The sequence below is a fragment of the Nannospalax galili genome, unplaced genomic scaffold (genome assembly GCF_000622305.1).
Source record: "Nannospalax galili isolate Female #2095 unplaced genomic scaffold, S.galili_v1.0 scaffold374, whole genome shotgun sequence".
Lineage (NCBI taxonomy): Eukaryota > Metazoa > Chordata > Mammalia > Rodentia > Spalacidae > Nannospalax > Nannospalax galili.
The window spans coordinates 137038-158810 of record NW_008333879.1 but is presented as its reverse complement, the minus strand read 5'-3'; the positions used below and the strand labels follow the sequence as shown (position 1 = coordinate 158810).

Genomic DNA, 21773 nt, shown 5'->3' with positions numbered 1-21773 from the left:
TAAAAGAAGGAAAGAGCAAATCCAAATCAACAAAATCAGAGATGAAAGGGGAAACATCACAACAGACACCCAAAAGATTCAAACCATTATAAGGGACTATTTTAAAAAACCTATACACTACTAAATCTGAAAGTCTAAAAGAAATGGATGGATTTCTGAAATCATAGGAACCTCCAAAGTTAAACCAAGAAGAGATCAACCGTTTAAACAGACCCATAACATATAAGAAAATTGAAACAGTAATACAAAGCCTCCCAACTAAAAAAGCCCAGGCCCAGATGGATTTACAACAGAATTCTACCGGACATTTAAAGAAGACCTCCAACCAATACTACTTAAATTATTCAAAATGACAGAAACAGAGAGAGAGCTCCCAAATTCCTTCTATGAAGCCAACATCACTCTAATACCCAAACTGGGTAAAGACACAACCAAAAAAGAAAACTATAAACCCATATCCTTAATGAATATAGATGCAAAAATTCTCAACAAAATACTTGCAAACCACATATAGATACACATGAAAAAGACCATTCACCATGACCAAGTAGGCTTTATCCCAGAAATGCAGGGATGGTTCAATATATGCAAGTCAATAAAAGTCATTAATCATATACATGGACTCAAAGACAAAAAGTACATTGCCATCTCAATAGATGCAGAAAAGGCTTTTGACAAAATTCAGCATGCATTTATGTTCAAAGTCCTAGAGGTAATTGGACCAGAGGGAACATACCTCAACATACTTAAAGCCATATACAACAAACCCACAGCCAATATCATTCTAAATGGAGAAAAACTGGAAGCATTCCCATTAAAATCAGGAGCCAGACAAGGATGTCCACTCCTTTTCAACACAGAGCTTGAAATTCTTGCTAGAGCAGTAAGACAGGAGAAGGAAATTAAAGAAGTACTAATTGGAAAAAAAGAGGTCAAACTATCACTTTTTGCAGATGATATGATGCTATAAGATATCCCAAAAGTTCCACTAGAAAACTCGTAGAACTGATCAACACTTTCAGTATAGTGGCAGGTTATAAAATCAATCTACAAAAAATCAGTAGCCTTTCTATATACCAATAACAAGCAATTGGAGAAAGAATAGAAGGAAATTCTCCCATTCACAATTGCTGCAAAAAAAAATTTAAAATATCTTGGAATAATTCTGACCAAAGACACCAATGATCTCTACAATGAAAATTTTAAATCATTAAAGAAAGAGATTGAGGAAGACACCAGGAGATGGAAGGACCTCCCATGTTCATGGATTGGAAGAATTAATATTGTTAAAATGACCATCCTACCACAAGCAATATATAGATTCAATGCAATACCAATCAAAATCCCCATGACATACTTCTCAGAATTAGAAAAATGCATCCCTAAATTCATATGGAGGCACAAAAGACCCCAGATAGCCAAAGCAACACTGAGCAGAAAGAGCAATGCTGGGGGCGGGGGGCGGATTACTATACCGGATCTCAAAGTATACTACAGAACGATAGTCATAAAAGCAGCATGGTAGTGGTGCAAAAACAGACACATAGGTCAATGGAGCATCATTGAAGATCCAAACGTGAGTACACACAATTTCAGCCATCTGATATTTGACAAAGGAGCCAAGAACACACAATGGAGGAAAGACAGCATCTTCAACAAATGGTGCTGGCAAAACTAAATCTCTACCTGTAGAAACTAGATCTTTATCTTTCACCTTGCACAAAAGTCAACTCCAAATGGATCAAAGACCTCAATGTGAAACTGGAAACCCTGAAACTATTAGAAGAAAATATTGACAGTAACTTACAGGATATAGGTGTAGGAAAGGATTTTCTAAATCGGACAAAAGTTACTCAGGAATTGTCAGCAATCAATAAGTGGGACCTCATTAAACTAAAAAGCTTCTGTACAGCAAAAGAAACAATCAAAAAAGTGAAGAGAAAACCCACAGAATGGGAAAAAATCTTCACCAGTGACAAATCGGATGGAGGTTTAACATCCAGAATATATAAAGAACTCAAAAAAACAGAATCAAGAAACTAAATGACCCAATTAAAAGATGGACTAAAGGTCTAAACAGCGAGTTCTCAAAGGAAGAAATAAAGATGGCTAAGAAACATCTCAAAAAGTGTTCAACATCATTAGTAATTAGGGTAATGCAAATTAAAACCACCCTAAGGTATCACCTTACCCCAATCAGAGTGGCTAGGATCAAGAGAACAAATGATACCAAATGCTGGCGAGGATGTGGAGAAAGGGAAATGCTCATTCACTGCTGGTGGGATTGCAAACTCATGCAGCCTCTATGGAGAACAGTATGTTATACCACTCCTCGGCATATACCCAAAGGACTCATCCTATTGTAGAGACACGTGCACAACCATGTTTGTTGCTGCTCTTTTCACAATAGCTAAGAGATGGAAGCAACCTAAGTGTCCCTCAACTGGCGAGTGGTTAACAAAAATTGGTATATTTACACAATGGAGTTCTATTTGGCGATAAAGAAAGATGAAATAATGAATATACCACTCCTCGGCATATACCCAAAGGACTCATCCTATTGTAGAGACACGTGCACAACCATGTTTGTTGCTGCTCTTTTCACAATAGCTAAGAGATGGAAGCAACCTAAGTGTCCCTCAACTGGCGAGTGGTTAACAAAAATTGGTATATTTACACAATGGAGTTCTATTTGGCGATAAAGAAAGATGAAATAATGAAATTTGCAGGTAAATGGATGGACCTAGAAGCTGTTAGGCTAAGTGAAGTAACAGACTCAGAAAAACAAACGATGTATATTCTCTGTGGCTCCTACCATCAAATTCTTTTAAATTCCACATCCTTTTAATGAGAAGATGCTATACAGCAGTCCCTTCTGCATGAAATAACTACCATCATCACTACTTCGGCTGAGCCTGATCGCTAAACATAGTCACAATTGGGCTTGCTGTTGGTTGTGCTCATTCATTAAAGGAGTGCCAGGCAGAATCATAGGACCCTCACCTGAGTATTCAACCACTCTTCTCAGACAATTAGTCCATCCTTGGAAGACAAAAGAAAAATAAGGAAGAACCCAGTAAGGGATGCCTTTGGAAGCCCTTGTCAAGAAACTCCAATGGACTTTCATATGAACATTTGAAAAGTGCCCTGTTCTGATTTTTTTCTAGTTCCCTGTCTAGAACTTGTAAACATAGGACCCTCACCTGAGTATTCAACCACTCTTCTCAGACAATTAGTCCATCCTTGGAAGACAAAAGAAAAATAAGGAAGAACCCAGTAAGGGATGCCTTTGGAAGCCCTTGTCAAGAAACTCCAATGGACTTTCATATGAACATTTGAAAAGTGCCCTGTTCTGATTTTTTTCTAGTTCCCTGTCTAGAACTTGTAAAGCTAATTACTTTTGCCTTTACTTCTCCTTCACATCTCCTAGTCATGATTCAAGGACTTTCTTTTCCCTTTAGAGACAAGAGTTATGCAATTTGGGAGTCTTTTAGATAGACTCACTGAAGGGGTACTCCAATTGCATCCCTGCTCAGCATGGAAGAAGCCAGAGCGGTCGGCGTCCCTATTCCCTATTGGCAATTTGGGTAACTCCTTCATGGGATGGTGTGATAAGAATAGGAGGTAGGAATTGGCTAGACAGAGTAAAAAGACCCCAAAGAAATGTAGTCAGTTTCTTGGCTAAAAGTCAAAATGTCCTTGGGCCTGTTAGCAACATACTCTGTTCCAAAGGCCAAAAATATCAAAAGTATTTGGGAGCTTGTATCTAATCCTTAAAAGATTTTACAGTACCTCTTCCGAGAGTGGAATGTTGGAGGGGAGGGAGTGGGCATGGATTTGATCAAAACACCTTATATACATGTATGAAATTCTAAATAAAGTTTTTGTAAAAATATTTTTTAAAAGATCACCAAACAAGGCAAAACTATTAAGTGTTTTCAATTCTGATTTTTCTCAGTATAAATTATTTACTGAAGATAAGAACCTAGAGTCAACTTTTTTTAGCCTATAATGAAATTTAACTTTTATTGCTATTGTGTGTGCCAGTTGGAAGACTGACTTAAATCATTTTAGAAACTATCTGAATACTGTGAGGATTGGGTGAGCAAATGGCAGGCTCAGGGGAGAGCGCTGCTCTTTTATGGAAGCACATGAATTTTGCATTAATTTTGGTTTTATTCATTCATCATAAGATCAAGAGCTAGGTTCCGATTGTAAAAAGGCAATAAAATGAACAAAATTGTAAGCCAATTAAATAATCTTGGGCATACTAAGAACATAATTGCCATGTAAGTAAAGACTTGACATTTACTTACTAATTGAAATTGGCCTAGATTGAAAATGTGTTTAACTTGCTTTTTGAGCTAAAGCAAATATTCCCCATCCTCTTACCTCAAATGAGCAAGAGACGACTCCATTTCTGTTTTCTCTTCATTGGTAAACCATTCATGGAGCTGCCATCTGGACGCTGCTGGGCTTCTACCCAAGATTCAGATCGGGCTTACAAAAGCTTACCTGCCTGAGGCACCGATTTTACCATCTGCATAAAGAAAATGAGAGCACCGTGACAGAGTTTTAATATTTGCTTTATGCTGATAGCCTTTTGTCACAGATAACAGTGTTTCTGAGATAGAATGATTGGAGAAATTAGGGAGTCTAGTTGCTAAAATTTGGATGGTTAATGAACAGTCCAATATAAATCCTTATCCAGAGATCTTGATGTTAGTGGAAGTGTCTCACTATGAAAAGAGGAGGCGAGACAGGAATGGAAAGAAGCAGGCGTGCTGGAAATGCGTGGACCTCATCACGATACTCAGAGCCCTGGACTGGTGTGGATTTGGTATAATGCAATGCTTATCCATTTCAATTTCTTTTTTTATTTAAACAGATTTCTACCTGGCAGATTAACCAATGATAAGGACGACTAATCTTTGTGTTCTGAGTACTGCTGCTGGCAAGACCCATGACAGACTGTAGGCCCAAGTCCATTGTGCTGCCATACTCCTAGCCCACCCCAGACATTGTCCTGGGGTCCATCTGAGGTCAGCAGTGTGAAGATGAACAGTACCTTCTTAGCATGACGACCTTGGACCATGTGATCGCTACCCATCAATCAGAGTGGGTCTCTTTCAATGAAGAGGCACTCTCCCCTGTCCCTTCAGAGGGTAAGGAATGCTTCTTTTTCCTAAAGTGACAAGTGAACTCTGACTCAGTAGCCCAGAGGAGGCTTCTTAGCAGCCTGTAGACCCCCCCAAAAGCCTGGGAACATCAAAGGTACAGCTTCTTTTCTCTCAAGGGACCTAACCTGACTTCCTACTTTCAAAATACTTTACCGTTGGCCTTTTTGGTGGTCACTCCCACCAGCTGTTTGAGTTTTCTCAGTGTTTAAGAGTAATTGTTAAAAGTGAAAGCTGGAGAGATGACTCAGCAGTTAAGAGCACTGACTGCTCCTGCGGAGGACCTGGGTTCAAATCCTAGCACTCACATGGCAGCTAACAACTGTTTGTAACTCCAGTTCCAGGGAATCCGAAGCCCTCTTCTGACCTCTGCTGGCATTGCATGGCATGGGTGTACTTACATACCTGCAGGCATAACACTCATACACATAAAATTTTTTTTAAAGTAACAGACAGCCTAAGACAGATTGTAAAGCTTGAACTCAAACCCTGGCCTCACTGGGAATGGTTGATATACCCTTGGGTAAATGATGCGTGTGTGTGTGTGTGTGTGTGTGTGTATGTGTGTATGCATATTAGTGTATGAGTGCATGCACTCATGAATGACTGTGTGGAGGCCAAAGCAGGGCGCTGGGTGTCCTCCATCCCTCTCCACTTTATTGCCTTGAGACAGGATCTCTCAGTGAACCAGTAACTCACTGTTTAACTAGGCTATCTGGCCAGCAAGCTCTCAATTTCTTCCTGTCTCCACCTCACCACCTAATTCTGGGAGCATGGGAATACATATTCATGCCCAGCTTTTATGTGGGTACAGGGGATTTGAACTCAGGTCTTCATGCTTATAGGGCAAGCTGCTCTTGCCTACTAGTCATCTCCCCCCGCCAGCCCTTTGTGTATCTGTGTTGGGGGGTGGTCATATTGTAATCTAGACTGGCCCGGAGCTTACTATGTAGACTAAGCTTGTGTTGAACCTGCAGCAGTCCTCCTGCCTCTGCCTCTGGAGTGCTGGGATTGCAGGCATGTGTACCGTGCCCTGCCCCCAGAATGATTTATTTAACCTCCACCTATATTGCTTCATTGTGCAAATGGGATAATCATAGGACCTGCTTAAGAGCTTTTGCAAAGATACAGCAAGTCAGCAATTGTAAAGTACCTAGTACAGTGTCTGGTCCATGAAAAGAATTCAGCAGTGTCCGTCATCCTTGATCAATTGGAAGTCATTGTATTCTCCTTGAGGAGACAAGTGTTCAGAGATGAAGGTCAGGGCAGATCTGTACTACTGTATCTACCAGTGCCACTTGACAGCTTCCTACCTTTATCTGCACACCTGGAAAGTCTCCAGGTATACCATCCAGCTGGTGTCAATATGGATAGCGAACCCTTAAAATGTGGCATATTTGAAGTGAGATGTGCTGAAAATGTGATGCAGAGATGAACAAACCTTGGACTTCATAGACTTTGTTTTTAAAAAATCACATCACTTGGAGGCTGGGAAGATGGTTCAGTGGGAAGAACGCTTGCTACATAGGCATGAACACCTAAGTTCAAATCCTCAGGACTTGTAAAAAACCCAGCATAGCCATGTGCACCTATAGATCCAGCACTGTGAAGGACAGAGACTGGAGGATCACTGGGGCTTGTGGCTGCTAGCTTAGCTCCAGGTTCAGTGAGAGATCTTGTCTCAATGAAATAAGGCAGAGAGTGATAAAACAGGATACCAACAGTTCTCCAGCCTCCACACATGTGTGGATACACGCACCCCCACATAACACACATGTGCATACACCATACACAGTCACATACACACACACAAAATTGCATATCTCATTAACAATTTTTAAAATATGATTACATATTGAAATTATAGATTGGTAATACTGAGGTCAGGATTGGCAAGATGGTTCAGTGGTTAAGAACATTGACTGCTCTTGTGGAAGACCCAGGTTCAGTTCCAGCACCCACTTAGCAGCTCACAACCACCTGTAACTCCAGTTCCAGGGGAATCTGAAGCCCTCTTCTGACCTCCGAGGCATTGCACGACATGGGCGCACTCAAATACATGCAGGCAATACACTCACACATGGACATTGCACGACATGGGTGCACTTACATATATGCAGGCAATGCATTCATACACATGAAATAAAAATAAAATATTTTTAAAAAGTAAAATTTTTTAAAATTCTCAGTATACTGGGTTGAAATACATAGGAGTGAAAAAAAAGTTCCTTCGACTGGGATCCTCCTTCAGTGTTAGAGCGTGTGCTTTCTAACCCCATGGCCTGGGGTTCCAGCTCTGTGCCACAGAGACAGCCATCTCCCCTGTCTCATCTTACTTTTTTAATGTCAAAACTTGAAGATTTAAGTTAATATTATGTGGCTTGCCTTTTATTTCTGTTGGATAATGTGAAAGGGTTTGATTTCATGCAAATCACAGGTTTGCTTGTTTAATGGTGGGAGGAGGGATTTGTATATCAGCTCTTTACTTTTTAAAAGGTTTCACTGAGATAGCTCAGCAGATAAATGCACATGTTGCCAAGCCTGACAATCTGCTCACAATTTTCATATAGTGAAATTGACATTTGCTGTACATTTGATGAATTTTAGTATATGTGTAAATTTTTATATCCAACCACCATAATCAGTTTATGCCATTGTTTATATATTTTTATCTTCAAAAACAAGTCAAAGATGTTAAATGTTTCAGGACCAACAGCAGTGTTGTAGTTTGGCCAGAACAGAGTTTGAAACTTGAATTTAAATTTCTTTAGTGCAGAGAGAAACTCTACTGCCAAGTTGCAGTGTCCACCACACCCTGTTGCATCTCATGTGTCCCACTCACCCCGGGAATATTTCTTGCTTGATTTCTGTAGTCAATTGAATTTGTGACCCTCGAGCACTGGCATAGATACAAAGATGAAAATTATGAACAAGGGCTGGAGAGATGATTTGTTCAGTAAAATGCCTGCTGCGAAAGCATGAGGTCCTCAGTTTGCTCTGCAGCACCCATGTAAAAAGGCCAGCAGTACACAACTGTCATCCCAGCACTGGGGGTGGGGAGCTGGAGACAGGCTGAATAGATGAGCTCCATGTTCAGCGAGAAAACCTGTCTCTCAAAAATAAGGTGGAGAGCAATTGAGGAAGCCATCTCAACCTTGACCTCTGGCCTCCACAGGTGCACACACTAGGCACAGGCTAGCACACCCCACACACATGAGCACATACATGCACACATCACACACAAAAAAAGGCAAAAAAAAATAGAAGGTAGAGAGCAATCGCAGAAGACACCTAACATTGATCTCTAACCTCCACACATACACATGCACACATACAGACTACATATAACACAGATACATGTAAATCTAATAAGGAACAAAACTTTTCTCAGCCATCCTGGATACTGACTGGGGACAAGCTAAGGTCATGGGCTTTACAAGTCGTTGGGGACAGTCCTTTAGCATAAAGATGAATTGTTATGATCATTTCGTCCTCTAAGGAATCATACAGTCACCACTTGCCCATCCTAAGTTTTTGTCTCTATGAGATCTGATGAGCACCCTTCCTCTGTGTGATGGTGGTGTTTGGTATCTGCTGTAGGGGGCGCTGAAGAGCACTTCCCAGGACTGTCATCTTCTTCAGACCAGTCAGAGAGCTCCTCTGGGGAGAATCATGCAGCAGATGGAGGCTCTCAAGATCTTTCACACTCTGAGCAGGATGACTCCTCTGAAAAGATGGGCCTCATCTCTGAAGCGGCCTCCTCTCCAGGGAGCCCTGTGCAGCCCGCACCTGACCTGGCCGCAGCCATCAGCAACTGGGTTCAGTTTGAAGACGATACTCCATGGAGCAGCACCTTACCACCTCACAAGGAAACAGGTGTGCTGGGCAGACAGATGAGAGGGTTCTGGGTAGGCACAGGTGCGGAAGGATGCTTTTCCATGAGGGGGCTGTAGGGCTGCCAGGGTTCCATTTTGCCAGCCCCAGAGCCCGGAAACACAAGCTACATAGGAGACAGCAGACAGAGATCCTGCCTCTTCTCATTTCATGAGTTTTTGGTTGTAGATGAAATAAGCACAAAGAAGAATTTATGTGTTCTGGGTAGTTTTCAACCTTTTACTCCTGTCCTTGACTGTTGAATTGTCTAGAAGAATACATATATTTATCTATTAGGGACATTGGAATTACATTTATTCGGCTTTTATATTGTAAGCTCCATGCACATAGAAATGAATGTTTCTCAAAGTGTGGCTCACTGACCATTTCTAATACAGTCCCAAGTGAGACTTGTTAATCAGTCTTATGCCTGAGACCTCTGAACTCAGAATCCTCAGGGATGGAGATGGCCGTAAATGGTAGAGCTCATGTTTTGTGGCACTTAAATGGCCAGAGGCTGTGCTGGGACACTCAGAGAAGCCAGTGAGTTGTCAGTCCCCAGGCTGGTAACCTGACCATTTACCGTGCTGTGTCCTACAGCATACAAGGGTGATTGGATAACCCTTGGGGCTGTATCTGTTCTCTACTTGCTCCTGCAACAAATTACCAGTCTTGGTGGCTTAAACAACCTGAGTTTATCTCTTACAACCCTGTAAGTTTATTACTTACAACCCTGGTCTCTACTTGCTCCTACAACAAATTACCACAGTCTTGGTGGCTTAAACAACCTGAGTTTATCTCTTACAACCCTGCATTTCGGTAATTCAGCATAGTATTCTCTTCTGGAGACTCTAGGTAAGAATCTGTCTTCTGACCCTTCAAAGCTTCCAGAGGCCACCCACGTCTTTGACCTAGGACCCCTTCTATCTCCAAAGCCTGAACTGTAGCATTTCTCTGTGCCTTTCTTCTGAAGTGCCATCTTTCTCTAACTTCTGCCTCCCTCTTCCATTTTTAAGAACTCTTGTGGTTACATTGGGCTCATGAGGATAAGGGCTCAAGTTCCTTTATATCATCATGCATGTTAAGTCCCAGTTGCCATGTAATACCTTACATATTCACAGGTCCTAGAGACTAGAAGATGGGCATCTTACATACAGCAGGTGGGGGACATTATTCTGTCTACCACAGAGTCCTATCAGTGAAAAGTAGAGTTGGTATGGTTTTTTGTTGGTAAGTTAAATGTTTTGCTAGTTTTACTTTTAAAAATAATGAGTTGAAGCCAGGCATGGTTGGCTCACGCCTTTAATCCTAGCATTCAGGAGGCAGAGGCAGGTGGCTCTCTGTAACATCAAGTCCTCCCTGATCTACATAGCAAGTTCCAGGCCAGCTGGGGCTACTGGAAATCCTGTCTCATAAAAAGACCAAAGGGGGTGGGGGATGATTTGAAGTCAGGTCTGGTGGTACAGGCTTGGGATAATTTATCAATATCCTGTAAAATTTTTTTAAAAAATTAAATTGACTGGGGATATAGCTCAGTGGTTTAGCATTGGCCTAGCATACCCAGAGCTCTGGGTTCCATCTCCAATACTGGAAAAAATAATTCCAAAAGGTGCACAGATCTTAGCATGCTTATAGTTCAGTTACTTGAGAGGCTGAGATTAGATGAGTCTAGGAGTTTGAGACCAGCTTAGGCAGCATGGTAAGACCTAAGAAAATAGATTTGCTTTTTGTAACATGTTCCCACATCAGTAAAAATGCTTTTAAGAAAATATAAAACATGATTCTGTCACATAACAAGTGTTCCATTTTTTATAGAATACCTCACATTTGCAAGTTCTTTTTCATATTTAAGTATCAGGTTTTTCAGTCAGTTATTGGCATCAGAGCCAGGACATTCAAAGTAGCATGAGTAATGTGACAGGTCCAGGCACACTTCCAGTTCAGGGGAGAGGGTAGAAATAACTCTTACTGAAGACCTATCACTGACCAGACACCGGGTTCCATGTCTCTACATGCAGGAAAAGTATGGAACATTGGTGTATGTTTGGATGCTTTATCGCTCCAGGATTCATGCTAAAACCAATGTGTTGGTATTATGTATGTGGTCTTTGGGAGGGACTGGGTCATGAGAGTAGAACCTTTGTGAATGGGATCAGTCATGAGGATAGAATCTTTATGAATGGAATCAGTACCATTGTAAGAGACTTGAGAGCGTATGCCCCTCCCCTATGTGAGGTCACAGTGTTTGTTCGATCTGCCATGTGAGGACACAGCTAGAAGGAATGGACCCTTACAGCCCCCAAATCTACTAGTGTTGTAGATCATGGACTTCCCAGCCTCCTGAACTCTGAGCAATAGGTTTCTATTGTTTATAAGTTACCCAATCCATGGTAGTTTTTTATTCAGTAAGAATAGAATGTGCTAATCACAGGAATCAGTAATCAGTACAAGAATATGGTTATTGTTATTGTTGTTATTTATTTTCAGTAGCTAAGGCTAGTTGACCTTAAACTTATGATCCTTCTGCCTCTACCTTCAGAATAGTGAGATTATAGGTATGCACCACCAAGCCTGGCTGGTCTCTATTTTTAATTATCTACATTTGTCGAATGCTGACTCTTAGGTGGCATGTTCAATGCTTTTAACTGTCATGTGTTCCTTCCATTAATCATATGAGAAAAGTGTTAGTGTTAAATCTGTCTTTCTGTAAGGAGGCTGAGAATTTGCCCAAGGTTATATGCTAAGGAGTGACAGGTGAGAGATTCTACATCTGGTAGGCTGGTCCCAAGACCTTGGAGCCCAGGGGTGTGCTGGGCTGTGCTTGCTTCACACTTCCTGCTATTGTCCCTGCTCTAGTTCCTCCTGGTCCTACACTATACTAGAGGCAAGTGTTGGACAGCCAGGGAGGGAGGCTGGGAGGGAGGCTGGTAGAACCCTCTGGCCCTGGAGTGGCCATACCTTCAGGCATTGGTTATATTCTAGGCATCTGAATTCTTTACTTCTTGGGATGTTGTTTCTAACTGAGGATCCTCTGTTGTTAATGACAGTGGTTTAGATACAATGTTAAAACTTCGTTGTTTGAAGCAACAGATGTTAGATTATGGACTACCAATTTCTGGGTTTGTCTTTGGGCTCTATAATATTTTCACAATTCCAAGATGTCTTCTACCTTTTGTACCACGTTGACGTTCATATCAGTGTTGTAGAAGTGACGGTGAGTTAACTTTCTAGCCATTGAGCATGCATAGAAAAAAACTCCCAAATTTACTTCGCAGTATCCCTGATAAGGCAATAAAAAGTATTAATTTTATTAGCTTTGGATTCTTGACGATGCCTTTTAAAAATATTCCCTGTGACAGTTTCAGAAGTGAGCATAAAACACTTTTGCTCCATACAAAAGTATCATGGTTGTTTCTTCAGGAGAGAAAAATGTTATCTTGGAAAAAATTGGGATAAATTGTTTTGTAATTTTTTTAAAAAGCTGAGCTGTAGCTCAGTTGGTAGACTGCTTGCCTGGCATGCATGAGGACCTGGATTTGACCACCAGCATGCATAAAACCAGGGGTGGTAGTTCATGCCTCAAATCCCAGCCCTTGGCAGACAGGCGGATCAGAATTTAAAGGTCATCCTCAGTTACATAGCAAATTTGAGGCTAACCTAGGTCACATGAGATCTTATCTTTAAAAAAATCAAAATAAGGCCTGGTGCGGTGGCGCATGCCTTTAATCCCAGCACTCGGGAGGCAGAGGCAGGTGGATTTCTGTGAGTTCAAGGCCAGCCTGGTCTACATAGTGAGTTCCAGGACAGCTGGGGCTACAGGGAGACCCTGTCTCAAAAAGACAGAAAAAAAAAATCAAAATAATGCAAAACTATCCATGGCGAACAAAATAACAGAACTTTAAAGACTAGATCCAATTAACACTTACATGACAGCCATACTCAGCTCACCCTAATCCTGGCCCTACTAATTTTAATAGAACTTTATTTACAACAGTCAGAGGTTAATCTATTGAGTATAGTTTATTGTTTTGGTTTGATATTTTCACATATTACATTTTTAAGATATTACAAAAATATTACTTTGACAGCTGAAATCTTTGGTACCCCTTAATTTTGCACTCAAGACAACTCTATCACATACTTTGCCCCAGTCCTAGCCCTGCACTGAGTTAAAGAGAGGAGATTTATTGGTATGACTAGAAGACAAATAAAAAATTAGTTCTCAAATGCGTGAAAGTCTATTTTGTCTTGAAAATTACTTAGACATTAATAACCCCTTCCATTTCTGTGTATGGAAACTTCACTCACCCTGTGGATATGGAGCTCTTAGCCTTAGGAGGAGCTTGTCAGCCTGATACCTAATGAGCCAGAAAGAAGCTGGACTAACTATGTATAGGGCTACTCCTCCCAATCCTGCCAGGACTCAGCAACACATGAGGGTGATTTAAGGAAAAAGGTTAAGAAATCCGAGGACCAAATCCCAAAGCTGCTGGTATCCAACTTGGCCCATGAGAGATGTGCTAAATAAAAGGCTATAGGGTACATTCTTAACACCCAAACCAACCTCTCCTTTATAGGCCTACTCCTTGGGCTCCCTTCCTTAGACTATGTTTAACAGTACGAATGATGGTTTGTTGGGGCTGGAGAGATGGTTCAGCAGTTAAGAGCACTGACTGTACTTTCAGAGGACCCTGGTTAGAATCCCAACAGCCACATGGTGACTAACAACTGTCTGTAACTCCAGTTCCAGGGGAATCTAGTGCCCTCTTGTGACTTCTGTGGGCATTGCATGACATGGGTGCAGTTATATACATGCAGGCAATACACTCATACCCATTAAATAAAAAGAATAAATAAAATAGTTTTTAAAAAGAAGGATGGTTGGTAGAGCTGAAGCCAAATGAAAAGTAAAAGAAATTGGCCATTAACCCTCTCAGCATAGACAACATAGATATTCTTCAAGTTATAGTTGTTCACTTAGAAATTGTTGGGTAGCTCAGATGTTATCTTGAACCAAAGATATGTGGATCATGTGTTATGTTAGTAATCTACATATGTACCTGTGGACATCACAGAGAAATAACCCAGATGTGTGCAGCAAGTTTTTGTGGGAGGCCTCATGGCACCTCTTGCACGCATTGCAGCTGCCTCTGTTCTTTGGGCAATGCCGTGTGGTACAGTGGCTAAAGAACAGCATCCAAGCCACCAGGTCCTCCTCTCTGGAGCCTGTCAATGTCATCTTATTTGGAGAAGAGGCCCTGGCAGATATAATATAGTTAAGAGTTTTGAGAGGAGAGATCATCCTGTGCTATCTGTACGGGCCCTAAATGCAACCACATGCTTCCTCATGAGGATGGCGGAGGAAGATTTTTCCCATAATGAGCAGACAGTGCAAAGACAGAGCAGAGACGACTTGAAGATGCTGGCCTTAGAGATGATGGTGGTGAAGATACAGCCAAGGACCCCATCACCCCCAGAAGCCACAGGAGGCAAGGAAGACATTCTCCCCTCAAGCCTCTGGAGGGAGAGGAGCCTTGCTGACACGGTCACTAAAACACACAGATTCTGATTGCAGACCTCTGACCTCTATACTCAAGTGAAAATAAATTACTGTTATTTTAAGCTACCATGTTTGTGGTAATTTGTTACAGCAACCACAGGACTAAGTCTCGCATTCCTAAAGTGGAAGTGTTTGCATCAGGCTGAGAATGAATCAGACTGGGCCAGGGAGATCAGTAACAGTGCAGGCTGTTTACAGATGTATGTGCTTTTACACTCCTCCGTCCCTTATTTGTGGAATCTTTGAGTATTAAGCAACTTCCTCTCTGCAGTTCTACTAGGTGTGGATATCCAAAGATGTAGTATAGTGCTCAAAATTTAACAGAACTCCATCCAGCTTCCTTCCAGGACCTCTTGTAAGAAGTCAGAACCAACTTGTGCCTAGTGGTTTCCCCCATCTCTTTACAATTGATTGACCACCACGTCTTTTCATGCATGTTTTTCAACCACTGTGTGTCTTTTTACTGTTAATCCTTGTTAATGCTTCCTGTTTCACGGTGGCTGAGAATTTGAACCTGGATTTGAGGAAGTAAATGAAAAGGTGGGTGTCGGGAGAACGAAGAGCTGAGAGCTTCATTGTCTAGCTGAATCCAGCTACTGTCTCTTCTTCTGAAGGTTTAAGCTAGAATTCAAAGCACCCTCCCCGGTTAGTTATTGGTTACTACTGGGGATTCCCCAAAGCTCTTGCTCAGTTTTGCCCTGGACCAGTGTTGCCTATTTAAGACAACTCAAGCTAAGTAGTCACTTTACAGAAAATGATTGGCCATCATGTGCTTTTTGGTGTGATCTGACAATATTAAAATGTTTATCAATCTCTTACTTATCTGCTAAAAAAAAAAACATGGTTTTCTTGTTATTATTAATTTTCTTTAGTCAGATTCTCAATCTTTAGCTTCACTTGTATATTCCAAACAAACTTAAATTTTTTTTATTTATTAGTGTGTGTGTGTGTGTGTGTGTGTGTGTGATGTATCTATGTGTAAGTGTAGGTGTACATGTGTCATAGCCCATGAGTGGAGTTTAAAGGACAGCTTTAGTGAATAAAGTCAATTCTCTTCTTCCAGGTTTGCATGGCAAGCACTTTTACCTGTTGCACCATCTCACTGGCCCACAAACAAATTTTTTAGCATAGGTAACATATAAATGAAGTGGAATTGGGATAAGAGCAATGTTTGGTATGCATATTTCAATATGCAAGCATTTGGAAATTCTTGCAAAATGTGCAACATGTAGGTGTATCTCACACATACAGGATCTGTGGAAAGTAACTTTTTTTGGATCTCAGCCTTCTTTCTGGTCATCTCGGTAATGTGTAGTCATGATTTTCAGTTATTCCCATGTCCTATTTGCTGATATTAAATGCCCAGACTGTAGAATAAGATGTCCTTGAGTCAAGAAAAAGGAAAAAAATGTTTATCTTGGAACCCATTTGCCCCAGTTAACTTTCTATTGCTATGATAAACACCATGGAAAGCAACACGAGGAAGAAAGGGTTTATTTGGCATATACATCCTGATCACAGTTCATCACTGAGGAAAGCCAAGCAGGAACCTGGAGGAAGGAGCTAAAGCACCGACCATGGAGAAATGCTGCTTACTGGCTTGCTCTTCTGGCCTATGTTCAGCCTGCTTTCTTATACAAGCCAAGACCCCTGCCTGGGGGTGGTACCACCAACAGAGGACTGGTCCCTTGTACATTACTCAACAATCAAGAAAATGCCTCACAGACACAGTCACAGGCTAATCCAATAGAGGAAATTCCTCAACTGAAGTTCCCTCTTCCCAGGTGAGTCAGGTTGACACTGAAGCTGTCCAACACACTGCCATATCAGTAGTCTGTGGTTAACACATTATGGCCTAGGAGAACTAGGTGGGATGACAGAAAGAGAACAAGTTAGACAGACAGAGCCATACCCAGCCTTGATTTCCAGAGGAGAAAGTGAAGCCTTATCTAGCTAGCTGTTTCATCTGAACATCCTGACTTTCCAAGAGAAACTGGAAAAGCAAGGGTAAGGCGTGCGCGCGCGCGCGCACACACACACACACACACACACAGAGTGCGGTGTGGAGAACTGCTGTCTGGGAGACTGGTTCTCTTCCTCATGTCCCTTTCCTCCAGGCTTGGAAGTCTTTCCAGCTGAGGAGGAGCAGAAACAAAAGAATCTGTCCACCTAAGAGTGAAGCCAAGGGCATTGCTTTCCAGCCCTAGAAGGGAATGTACTGTTTGCCCCAATTAAAATGCAGAGAGGTTGTAGGCACAGTGGAGGTAGGGACAAAGAGACTGTCATTGGTAGATCTCTTATTTTTATGGCTTTTTTATGGTATTGAAAACAGTCAGAGTCTACACTGAGATGTTTAGAGAAGCCAGGGAGTTGTTAGGCCCACCTGGTGACCTGGACACTTATTTTATTGTGCCCTGAAGAATACCAAGGGTGAGTGAACCAGGGGCAACAGTGGGTGGGGAAATAGCTCCAGAAATGCCTGAGTTCCATCAATGGGACTTTCTTTTGGAATTTAACTAGGCAGGAGTTGAAATGAATAGAATCTCATCATGATTGATCTATGAAAAAAGGAGGCACATGATCTCCTCTAGAAAAACATGGTGGAGCGTGTCTAGCTTGTGCAAGGCCCTGAGTTCCATCCCCAACACTGTAATAAAGTAAGGGGAAAAAAGGCCTTATTTATAAGCATACATGGGGGAGGGGAGGATGAGAACACTGGCATCTAGTTCTTTGGATCTGAGATCTGAGAATGCTGGGAGGGAGGGAACCACTAAGATGATTGCCCTTGACTTTACTCCATGAAAACCACTGGAATGTGGTGGAGGCCAGATATAGGATTCATCTTTGACATAATGAGACTATTTTGAGTTGGGCCATTTGGTAATGTTTGGTATCACAGCTTTAAACACCAGATACTTAAGACTTCTTGCCACAAGACATTATACCTCAGTTTGGATATATGCTGTGATTTAGGGTTATACAGGGTGGGAGTTGGGGGTCAAGAATTTAGCTGAAAAACTTGTTTGTTGAGCTCTGAACTCGATGCACAGATATTCTGCTAAATTGTGAATAAAACCAAAGAGTAAAACAAACAGAGAAAACCTCTTCAAAGTCAAATTGAGTCTTCATATTGTTTCTTTGGAGAAATGTATTTTTAAATAAAGCTAAACCCAGCTGGTGTTTGGTGTTTTGTTTACATTGAGCCTATTAGAGGTTGTACTCCTGACTTTTTTAGCTGCAGAAACTTTGACTGACTTACATAAGGCCTTGTTTGCCTTTAAAATTCCACCATGTGGGGGCTGGAGAGATGGCTCAGTAGCTAAGAGCACTAACTGCTCTTGCAGAGGACCGGGTCGCAATTCCCAGCACCCACATGGTGGCTAACAATTGTCTGAAAGTCCAGTTCCAGGGAATCTGACACCACCTTCTGACCTCTATGTACATTCCGTGACACAGGTGTGCTTACACACACACACAGGCAATACATTCATACACGTAAAATAAAGATAATAAAATATTTTTGAAAACTTTAAAAAATAAATTCCACCATGCACAGAATGTAGCAGTCAGCTTACCTGTCGCTTACAGTCTTCCTAAAGATTCTCTTCAAGCCAAAACCATTTTACAAGTGTGTATGTACACTGCATATGTTTGCAAATGCTGACAAATTGACTGCAAGAACAAAGTTCCCCTCAAATTTCTAGGAAAAGGAAATGAAGACACTGTTACCAGCAAAGACTTTCTGGTCCTTCATCATACTGTGCTGACCTTCCTTCGCACACATGGCAGTTTTGGCTGGGACTCAGGCTGAATTGGACCCATTATGCAGATACTGCAGGATATGCATAATTAAAAACATTAGAAAAAAACCTTTCATTTTTGGGCCATTTGTCCTATAGCCCAAGCAAAACACTAGTGTTCCCTTATCCTTCAAATGTCTCTCTTAGGAGCTTGGGCTGAGGCCTTCCCATTGTGTCTGGGAAAGCTAATTATCTGGGGCCAGAGAAAGAGCTACTTGTTTTAGAGGAGGATCAGAGATGATGTCAGCCATGTAAGAAAGTAGTAAGGGGGACAACTGAGAGGTTTCATCTTGAAGACTAGTGGTGGTTCTTTACTTTATGTTCATTCTGGCTACTGCTGTGGGTGGTGGGCGGGGTGAATATACAGACATGCATATTTATCTCCCTCCTCAATAGAGCCAGCCTTATTTTCTTAGTACCTTGAATTGTTCTTTGCCTCTAGATGTAATGGATGACCTTTCCAGAGGACATACCCAGGAATAAATTTCGAGAGAGCCAGTTCCCGTCTGCTCTGAGCACTCCACCTCCCTTGCTGTTCTAGACAAGTTCATGGGTGCTCTGTTGTCCTCTTCCTGGAGCCTCTTCCTTCTCTACTCTACTCAGAATTCTACTGAAGTATGGCCTCCTTAGGGAGGCTGAGAACATTCCCCACCACACCCTCTAGCTAACTCTTTCCTGGAACTTCTGACTGCATGTGGTCATATATATATTAATTTACTTTTTTTTTTTTAAATGAAGCAAAGTTAGAGTTATTAAGAAATCAACCTTTTAGCCAATTATGGGGAGGGGGGCACATGTCTTTAATCCCAGCACTCGGAAGGCAGAGGCAGGGGGATCTCTGTGAGATGGAGTTCCAGGTCAGCTGGGGCTACAGGCAGACCCTGTCTCAAAAAACTCAAACAAACAAACAAACAAATAGAGCCGTTGTTTTGCTTTGTTTTGGGACAAGGTCTCATGTAGCCCAGGCTGACTTTAAACTCACTATGTAGCCAAGGATGGCCTCGAACTGCTGGTCCTCCTGCTTCTACTTCCCAAGTGCTAGGATCACAGATGTACACCTGCTTTATGTGGTTCTGGGGACTGAACCCAGACCTTTCTGCATGCTAGGTAAGCCCTCTACCAACTAAGCTACAACCCCAGTCCAATGAACAGTTTTAATATAGCTTTGGGCAGAGGCATTAAGGGAGCAGTGCTAAGGAAAAGACAGTGCCTACCCAAACATGGTGGCAGGCTTCACAGGAGAGAGAGATTTGTTTAGTTTTTTTGGTTATTGTTGCTCTACTCTATGGAACAAGGAACTTCATCTGTCTAACTTAATCTCTATTCCAGAATGTGGTATATGGAACTTAGTAGGTGCTTACTTAGTATCTATTAGATTCATGAAAAAAAATGTGAAAGATGTGTATGAAACTTACTGTGAAATACTTGAGTGATGGGACTAATGAGCCATTAGACAGACCACAGAGATAGTGTCCTCAGTGAAGTTAGTCAACCTCCTCCTCCTCCTCTTCTACTTCTTCTTTCTTTCCTTTTAATAAAATAGGCAAGGAAACTATGCCAATGTATTGTCATCATGCCCTCATTAACTTTGATCATAAGTTCATTATTTCCCATCATGTACTCAGGATATATAGGCATATATATATATATTCCCATACACATACATATACACATACCCATACACGTAAGTGTATGTATACATATGTACACGTACTTAACATAAATGCTTATATGTATATACAAATACATTCACAAATATATATAAACATATGTATTTTTCTTGGGGCTGTCTTTAAAAGAAAGCATACTTAAAATTATCTACCATATTTTTGTTGTACTAAAATGCACTGTCATGCCACGGGGGAAGGGAGGGAGCTCTTAGAGGAAAATTTCTCTAAACCTTAAAATATTAAAATTCCAGTATCCTCCTCTTCCAGAGAATGTGCTAGCTCACCCAGGGAGGATTTGTGGTGTATCTTACCCCCAGTGTGGAACACAAACCATAATAAACTACTCCAGCATGCATCCATTAACTAGTGCATTCATGCAAAAAAATATTTAGGTGTTGGGAATAGCATTACGAGAAAGCTGGATGCAGTCTCTGCTCTCCCAGTTGAGGTTACCTAACATTAGGAAATCAGTTACTAACGGGGCCTTCAGGGACTGAACAAGAGCTCCCTGAACCAGGGATGGGGCAGCTGCTTCATGTTGGCACTGCGATAGCAGGAGAGCCACAAAAGAGGCTTATCTCCTTTGTGTTCGTGGGTGAGCACGTTCCCAGCATTGAAGAAAACTCAGATAGCCCTTGTGATTGGACAGAAGGTATAACAGATTTGATGTCAAAACATACATAAATATTTAACCTTTTAATACACCCAGGTTCCTGAAGGAGAAAAAGAAAAGCATTGTATTGACTTTATTCAGTGTATTCACTAACAACTTGTAAATATAATCCTTATTCAACCAGTGTTACTTTCGGCCTCCACGGTTAGTCACTATTCAAGGTAACTGAATGTTCCTGCCCCATGGAATGCTCATTCTGATGGGGAGCTATACCAAAACCATCTTAGAGAAGTAGAAATAAAGAAACTGTACCATCACTTGGAAGGAGAGAAAAATGAAGCAAAAGAAGAGAGTGTGGTGAGGAGGCTGTGCAGTTTTTATGAGGCCAAGGAGTTACTTTCTGAGAAATGTGAGTGAAGGTCCGAGGAACTGAAGGAGTGAGTCTTGCAGAAATTGTGGAGAACATGCCATGCAGAAGGAACCTCCATGGAAAGCCTGGGGGGTGGCTGAGCTCTGGTGTGTGACAGGAGCAGGATGAATGGGGGGGGTGGCTCAGAAGGACATAGGGCTTCAGGCACGGAGGTCCTTGGACAGCGTGCTGAGGATTTGACTTTGATTATGGGCAAGAGAGAAGCCACTGGGAGGGCTTTAAAGTGAGGCATTCAAGCTGGGCATGGTGGCTCACACCTTTAATCCCAGCCGCAGGAGGCAGAGGCAGGTGGAAGTCTGGGATGGCAGCCTGGTCTACAGAGTGAGTTCCATGCTAGCTGGGGCTACAGGGAGTCTATCTCAAAAAAAAAAAAAAAAAAAAAAAAACACGAAAAATAAAATAAATAAAAAGAGACATTCAATGATTCAATGAGTAATTATTAAAACTGTACCTGCATAAGATCTGCACAACCCTGGACCTGTCAACACCCTGTCATGGGAGGGGGAGAGGCTTTGTAGCAGGCTTTCTTATTACCTTCAACATCCTCCCTATAAGCACTCCTATTATAACTATACCATGATACTTAAATACCCACTCCCTCCCTGAGGATATACACAATTAACTATTGATGGGGAGAAGAGACATTTTCT

At 41.6% G+C, this 21773-nt stretch overlaps 1 protein-coding gene across 2 annotated transcripts in view; it reads left to right on the top strand.

Annotated features, from left to right (window-relative positions):
• The window catches only part of Ston2 (stonin 2), a 158572-nt gene that overhangs the window by 32772 nt on the left and 104027 nt on the right, over positions 1-21773 (top strand). For both annotated transcript variants that reach the window (XM_008828662.3, XM_008828661.2), the window contains exons 2-3: positions 4889-5165; positions 8778-9053. In XM_008828662.3, coding sequence (XP_008826884.1) covers positions 5078-5165; positions 8778-9053 — 364 coding nt within the window. In that variant the 5' untranslated portion in view covers positions 4889-5077. The remainder of the gene's footprint in view (positions 1-4888; positions 5166-8777; positions 9054-21773) is intronic.